The sequence below is a fragment of the Alosa alosa genome, chromosome 9 (assembly GCF_017589495.1).
Source record: "Alosa alosa isolate M-15738 ecotype Scorff River chromosome 9, AALO_Geno_1.1, whole genome shotgun sequence".
Lineage (NCBI taxonomy): Eukaryota > Metazoa > Chordata > Actinopteri > Clupeiformes > Clupeidae > Alosa > Alosa alosa.
The window spans coordinates 15,725,292-15,733,583 of NC_063197.1; the positions used below are offsets into that span (position 1 = coordinate 15,725,292).

The following is an 8,292-nucleotide window of genomic DNA, read 5'->3' on the forward strand; positions in this document are numbered from 1 at the left end:
TATTCTTCATGTCGTGCCCTGCCTGCCTTTCAGTTGAATTCTTTCGCCTCACCAAAGACAGCAAGCAGACACAAGTCAGACATGTTTAAAGCCGCTGTGGTGAGCCAAGGCTGGTGCTTCTCCACCTCTAACACATTTACACTCAAGCTCAGATAGTCAACATCTGCAATTCAAATAAAAAAATGTCCCCCTAGTTTCATTATGCAATTATGCAACATGCTTTTCTAGTACCACCCTCATAAACAACAATGTACTTTTAAAACAATGTACTTTTTGCACACTATATGAACTGCATACAAGCTACAGATTCACCCATAATGTACCAAACATAAAAGGAAGATTATGCCGAGTTGTAGTTAAATAGATAACTCCGCCATGGCAGATCCAAGCTAGATGTGGGTGGGATCTTTCCCACAATTCCTGCTTAGATAAAGCAGCATTGCATTGTACTGTGTTTTGTACAAATAGCATAGTTCTTCAGCAACACTAGCAGCCTTTATTAGAGTAACTCATCTTCAACCTACAATTACAACAGTTACAGTTACCTGTCGCTTATCTGCAACCAACAAGTTTGCTACTGAAAGGTTTCATCTTCCATGTTAAAGACAATGGTGCTGTAGCTGATTCAATTTGCTTTGATATATTTATTTAATTTGTTCATTATCTGTTTGAAGTGGTAGAACAACCAAAAGATCACATTGTAACAGTGTTTGTGTAATTTTACATTTATTTAAAAATGACAGTGAAGCACAAGAAATAAATAGAACATAAATAATTAATTTGAACGATATACAGAAAAGAGAACATTTTATAGCACAACATTCATAGTCATGTAACAGCAGCATTCATGTCTGAACTGGGCAGCATCCTCCATATCTAGGCAATGCAGTGCTGTAATGTCAAAACAGAGTCATCATACTGATGGCCAGCTCTTATTACAAATTCAACCATTTTCTAGCCGCATGTACAAGCATTTTTATTATTTAACAATGTGACAGTATATGGTAGTAGTTAGCATGAATCTCATACGCATAGGGTGTAGTCGTATTCGTCACTATTTTACATGGGGTGGAAAACTCAAAATTTGTCTTTCAACTACTGTAACAACATATCAGTTCCTGTATCAAAGCCAGCCATTTACCAAGACCGAAGAGGTAGTAAGACCAGTGCACCCTTTTATCAATGATCAGCTGTTACCTAAATGGTCACGCTCAAAACCAGCAGACATCATAAACAGTCCAGACAGGATTTGTGAGCCAAAACGTATATGCAAGTAGACTCTACAGTAAATTGTGCAATTTCATGCGGCTGGAGGCAGGTGTGGATAACTCCCTCTATGAATCATAAAACCTTCCTCCGACAAAAAAAAACAAACAAACAAAACCTTCGCTCATATTGACACTTTTCACTATGAACAAGTTAATGCAACAATACACTTACTGTACAACCTGGGTTGCTGATGTATAAATCAAAAGCATTTCCATAACGAAAAAAGGCCAGAGTCCATTTCTCGGGCCTATTTGCACGTTAATGGCGGAGAAGAAGGTGCGAAAAGACGGCAAGGCTCAAGCGTGAGTGACTGGCAGCTGTGTGCCTGGATGCGGCAGCAGTGAGTGGTACATCACTGATGATGGTGAATGTACTGCAGGGAGACAGACAGATTCGGTAATGTTAATTAAAGTCCATCAACTCTAAATGGCACCAGTTGGTCAGTGTCACTTATGCCTGTACATGACATGTACATGTCATTTACATTTATTACTTTAGCAGACACGTGTATGTATGTACATTAGTGGCTTCTAAAAAACAATACTTATGACCTGTTCTAAACTGATTCTAATATTTCCAAAGAGGCCCACATTCTGACATGTAAAATATATACCTTTTCTGTAGGGATGCACCGATTGTGAAATTCTGGGCCAATATTGATACTGATGTAACAATTAAATAACAATTTGGCCGATAACCAATGCAATATTTTTTTTTTGCTTGTTTAATTAGTTTTTGTTGTTAATTATACATATAGATATACTTTCATAAATATTCATAAAAAACAGAACCATTTTCAAGTCTTTCAGGCCCTCATATCACATTTCACCTAGTGTAGAATTGATGCTGTAACAGATAAACATCAGCCGCTGGCATCAGTAAATGTGTCAATAGCCGATAGTCAACCAGGCCGATATTGGCTGATACCAATGTTGGCTGATATATCAGTGCATCCCAACGTTTCTGTCCTTTAAATCACTGTAGATCAATGGATCTGGTAAACTGCTGGATGTAAATATAAATACTGACTGACGATACCGTCACACCGAATGTTGGAAATTGAACATTCTAAATATCTGGGTTCATTACATTCAACATTGGAACCTTACATTATTGCGGAATAGAATCTTCTGTCAGAATGTTTAAAACTCCCCTGCTAAAGGGTTAATGTAGGCCTAAATGTAAATATAAATGTAGTGTATGGACGGTTGTTGTGACAAAACTCACCGTCGATGTATGAGTGCAGTGCGGAGAGCATGGAGCCCTCGGGTTCGTACGATGAGTACTGCAGCTCCTCTATCACCGGCTGGGGCATCCGCAGGGGCTGCAGGGATGAGAGGGGAGGCACCGATGAGGTGGAGGAGGTGGAGGACGACGACGACGAAGGGTGAGACGGACTGATGTGCTTCTTGTGCCGTGCCCTGCAGTTCTGAAACCACACCTGGACAAGAGCGGCAGATAGGTATGCTGTAAGCCGTGGCACTTCACAAAGAGTCCATTTCTACTGAATTATTATCTATTCAGCTGTTATAATCCTTAGTGTATTCCATCCTACATCTCTATAGCAGAGGTTCTCAACATTTTTTGAGAGGCACACCAAAAGTCAAACCAAAACGCCATGGCACATATACTGTATACCATAATTACCAGGAGTTCATAATCTTATGCCCATACTGTATATTTCGACACATGTTCTGTGCTGAAGAGAAAAGTAAGGCATGTTATTGTTGATGATTTTTGTTCTTTTGCTTGACAAGGGAAAAGGTGGCTGCCAAAGTTGTGAGTCCTCAGACTGGTCGCCAGACCTGTTTTTTTTTTTTTTTGCTAGAGCTGAAAAAAAAATAAGTAAAAAAAAGTCAAAGTAAAAAAGAAAGTTAAAAAAATCTAGACATATGCATAACAATCGTGCTTATAGGTGGTAAACTATGGCGATCTTGCTTAGGAGTTGCGAGATGGATCTCAGCTTCAAATCATGAAATCAAACTGAGAATGGTAGCCTACAAAAGACCAGATTTTTTAAAAAGGTGCGAGTCTCCGACTACCTAAAATGCTTTAATTAATAAGGTGTGTCATTCACACATTCACGTACAAAAAAACGCTTTGGGTTTCTCCAAAATCCACGGCACAACTCACTAAACCATGTCAGTGTACCCCGGCACACCAGTTGAGAATCATTGCTCAATAGCACTCTCAACAATAGCGATGGTATCACATACATTATAAAAATGGTGCAATGCTTCCAAGAATGAGACTTCAATCAGACCAAACTGCTCGCCCACACATGGAAAGACTCACCTGAATCACCCTTCTGCTGAGGCCAGTTTGTTCAGCTAACTTCTGAAGCGTCTGGGCGTCAGGATTATTGTCTAGGGCGAACTGAGCTTGCATCACCTGTCCATCAAATTAGATAGCACACTTTCTTAACACTGTAGGTTACAAGACAGCTATTGTAAGAGCACTACAGGTTACAAGACCACTATTATAAAAGCAATGGATCAAATGCAGTAGGTCTGCCCAGACTCCAGAGCTAACATTTGGGAGAAATTGTGTTGGGAGTTTAGTAAAAAAAATAAGTTTTAGGTTATAAAAATGACCATGACTCTAAATAGGTATAATAATTAATTTATTTTATGTTAGTGGCCATTTCCTTCACCTGACCTAATCTCTGTTATTTTCCGCATAACAGCTAATAGTCTTCTTCTTGTGCATCGATTTCTGACTAATCCAATTAATCTATTTCTCTTCCCGCACACATCTCTTAAAAATATGTTTAGACATAGGCATATGCACGTTATAAAACAACATGCAGGGCCCGTGAGAAAGACCAGTGGGATCTCTGATGATGTTGTTACAATACCTGCAGCTGGTTTGCCGTGAAGCTTGTGCGGGCCCTCTTTGATGATTTGGGCTGATTCATTTCTTGTTCTGTAGGCATTGCTCCCTCCACACTGACCATGCTTCCTATTATCAAACCCGGAGAGAAACGAAAACAGTCAGCCGGGTACAGTATCTGATGCAGGAGATCAAGATACGCCATGCACAAATGTCTCCTGCTTCACGCTCAGAATCTGTCCAGGCTTGTCCCATATGTAACATTTACAACCATCAAAAAACATGACATGCCAAATACCTGTGGTGTGGAACTGCAGCATTCTAAACACCTACTGTAACGACTGCAGACATTATTCACTGTTCAATCATGATCAAGGCTCTGGCTTGGCTACTTTCACATTTTTCAGTGAAGAGAGAAAAAGCTTTGCCACTAAAATACCCTACAGATAAAAAAACAAAAACTACAGCCACCCACTGAAGGCCAATAACAAATTACTCTCTAGAGAACTTAGTTTACAGTAATAGCATTGGCAAGAAGATGGACACAAAAATGACAATCCCTGACTGAGAGGTTTGAAGCTAAGCGTATCCCCACATGCCATGTATCCTCACCCTTCTCCACGGCATGCTTGAGGTTGTCCAGCATGCAGTCGTAGTGTACCCGACACAACACCTTCTCCTCCACCAGGGCAAACTCCTCGCCCGTGGACAGCTGTCTCTTGCAGGAAAAGCAGGCGAAGCAGGCCAGATGGTACACGTTCCCCTTGGCTCGCCGCACCCAGTCTGTGGACTGGATGCTTCGGCCACAGCACGCACACCAGGTCCTGTACCTCCTGCATAATTAAGGCCCAAGACTTGAGAGATGCTGGAGTACAATGGGACATTTAGCCTAAATTTAAAAAATAAAGGTTTAGCCTACAACTTGTATCAGAATAAAGTCAAATTCAAAAGGAATGTATTAAGAGTGTGTTTTCTGAATTTTACAACCAAAAAAAAGGCTCCAATATTTTCCTAACACTGAAGATGATGCTGTCAGTAGACAACTGTGTAGGTGTGTATGGGTTTGATGTTTGTGAGTTAACAATTGCACCATGATATAATATAATATATTATTGCACCATAATATAATATAATATAAATGGCACTGTTCACAATGTTGTCAAATCTGCTTACACTATTTGTTGTCAGGGCCCTAAAGAGAACACTGAGATATATGAGAATAGCCTACCTAAAATAGTCAACTTTGCAAAACACCTCCTTTTCTTTGATATAGCAGCTGGTGTGCCCGCCAAGCGAAGTCTGGCAAACGCTGCACGACAGACAGCGCACATGCCAGCACAAGTCGTTCACCTAGATTTAACAATGATAAGACCTTAGAACACAAATCGACCCTTCAAATGTAACCACGTTAAATTAATTTAATCTATCATCTCAAGTCTCGCAGTTTGGCTATCAATGCAATTTTAACCCGGAAAAAGTACGTTAGACTGCAAGACTTCTAAAAAGCACTGATATAGCCTACAAGTTTTGCATTAAGTCGCGAAAAAGTCAAGAGTCGACAAAAAACACTGAGCAAGTGCGTATCCTTGTATACCTTGAGCAAGTATTTATCCACAATTTCCTCTCGACAGTTAGCGCAAACCGCTTTCCCCAAACGAGTTGGAGATGCCATTCCTTGTGGCGAAGCAGAGGGGGATGAGAGAGAACTTAAGTCGACCTCCAGCACTTCTTCTGGTATTCCCTGAATGTAAAAAAAGTTTACACTCCGTCCAGTTGCCCCCAAACCTCCAGCAAATGGTAGCGCTAACTACAAGCAGTTGTATCAGGTGAATGCAACGTTAGCCTAACTTTACGCCAAAACTTTTCTGCGCGTCCTGTAAAAAACAAGGCGCACCTGCGCATGCAGAAATAATATAGGCTACTGAAACATTTTCCAAATTGTCGTGTTGACATGCAGTTTGTATTTACCAGTCGGCTTTCCCTCCGGCTCTTTAGGCACCTGTCCAGTTGCTCAGCTTCTCCTTCGCAGTCTCCGCACATGACGAGGTAGACTAGCCTACTGGAGATTCAAATTCACTCTGGAGTCAAATGGCCAGTTGCAGCCTTTAAATCTCTGCACTACAACCCATAAATATGATCCACTTGTACGTTCACCATGACAACCTGGGCGATTATTGAAATAGCATTTGAAAGGGACAGATTCAAGTCTTTACTTACAAAAACAGCAGACCCTCGAAGTAACAGTTATCCATGACGTATTACGCTCTTCAGATCTGCATTAGGGATTCGGAGGCGCTTAGCACAATGCGTTGCCCCCAAACATATCAATTTCGCGTGCCAATCAAAACTAGTGAAGAGTCTCTGGGAAAAAGAGGATTGATTTATTTAATTACAGCGATTACAAGCCAAAGTTTGTCACAAATGTCTGCCCTGGCCAACCTAGAGGTGAAGAGGTCTCATTAACTACTTCAGTTTTAATTGCTGAATGTTCGAGACAAAATAAGGATGGATGCTTTGTAGCCAGCAATTTTAGTAACATTTTGAAAACACAGGTCACACCTAATATCGGCGATTTTTTTCCATCAGACAGCAAGATAGTCAGAAATAACTGTTATTTCCAAGTTTCAGTGCATTCTTTAAAGTTTCTGCTAAGACTGAAATGTCAAATATGAAAACAATAAACAGAAGACCGTAGAATTGAAGAGGTTATTGTCCAAATATAGTCTGTAAAGACAACAGATTTAAAACGGAAAAGTAACAGTTGAACTTAAATAAAAGATAGGGGGAAAGAAAAAAATAGTAGCCTATTCAGTCAAAACATGGCTTCAGTTTGTTAGATCTAATCTAAGTTTCGAACGGTTTGAAGCAAAGCCTCAGTTGCACACATAAAGCCTATAGAAGAAGTCAGAATAGGCAAAACATAGTGGTTCAAACATTGTAGCCTATTGAAATTAATACTATTCAAAATAAGCAATTCTAGTTAAAAGATGAAATCCTGTTGTAGTAGTTGTACAAAATATATTTTACAAAAATCCAAAGATGCGATTGTTTAAAGTGGTTTGCTAATTACAACAACAAAAAAAACTCTAGGCTATTATTGCCTTTTGGTTGGTAACAGTGAAGTTGCTTGGATAGTATTTTTACGTCTATGAAATTATCTTCGACATCCAAGGGACTTCGAAATCCAACACCTCAAGTCTCCTGTGCCATAGGCTACTTAAAAGGAGACCAGAAAACGCCCTGGGGCACAAGAGCTTTGATAGCAGCCCACGGCTACGGCCAAACGAAATTGTTCGGTCAATTCGAATTAGAGCTGCTTCTTAAATCAATACCTGACTTAATGATCTCTGGTCAAGGTTTAGCTACTCTTTTGTTCGTTTCAGAACTGACATCATTTAATAAAAGCATGCAATTTAGAGCTTATGACATCACTCTTTCTTCGTTTTTGCCCAATTTTATGCCATTTAAATGCCACTACAGCATGGGAAAATGGGGGCATCCATATTCATCATTATATCAATACTTTTAAAGCACCTAAACTACTCCTAACAGTGAATTTCCGGCTGTGTGTTTATACTTACCTGCAAAAGTAAACATATATTCAGTTTAGTGATTCTTTTAGTGGTCCTTTTTTCTATTAAAATCTAAGGCTGACATAATGTAGATAAACTTAATTGTGCTATCCTTTATATCTTTGTAGGAATGCATGGGAAGCAGATCTCTGTATGTTGTCTTCCTGTTTATCTTTCTATCTATCTATCTATCTATCTATCTATCATGCATTTACAACCATTTAGATTTTTCATAACTTGGTATTCAGAATAAACACGGAATAACATATTTGTGCTTTAAAGTTACTGCTGGAGTTTGGTTTCCCAGGAGAACACCGATGAAACTTCTGCTCTCCAGCTTTGGTCAGTGGAAGATGATCATCTGCATTTCCCATAAAGAATCACTGTTTGTGCAACCATCATTAAAAGAGTGCTTGAGGCCCTCTCTGTGAGGTACTTCCCACTCTTCAGACACAACCTCAGTTAAGAGTTAACATGATGGGTGACAGCGTTGGTAGCGTAATAGCTAAGGAGCTGGGTTGGCATGCAGTAGCCAAAAAGGTTGTTTAATTTGTGTCCTTGAGCAAGGCACTTAACCCCAAGTTGCTTTGGGGGGACTGGCCCTCCAATACATGGTAAA

General features: G+C 39.9%; 1 protein-coding gene across 1 annotated transcript; it reads right to left on the reverse strand.

Moving 5' to 3' along the window:
• Positions 1-672: 672 nt before the first annotated feature.
• On the reverse strand, positions 673-6,264 carry LOC125300581 (LIM/homeobox protein Lhx8). Its single transcript, XM_048252599.1, has 8 exons — positions 6,070-6,264; positions 5,696-5,842; positions 5,330-5,451; positions 4,714-4,934; positions 4,127-4,230; positions 3,565-3,660; positions 2,497-2,710; positions 673-1,642 (listed from the first exon to the last, which is right to left on the reverse strand). The coding sequence occupies exons 1-8, from the start codon at positions 6,139-6,141 to the stop codon at positions 1,566-1,568; spliced, it is 1,053 nt and encodes a 350-aa protein (XP_048108556.1). The 5' UTR covers positions 6,142-6,264; the 3' UTR covers positions 673-1,565.
• Positions 6,265-8,292: the final 2,028 nt, after the last annotated feature.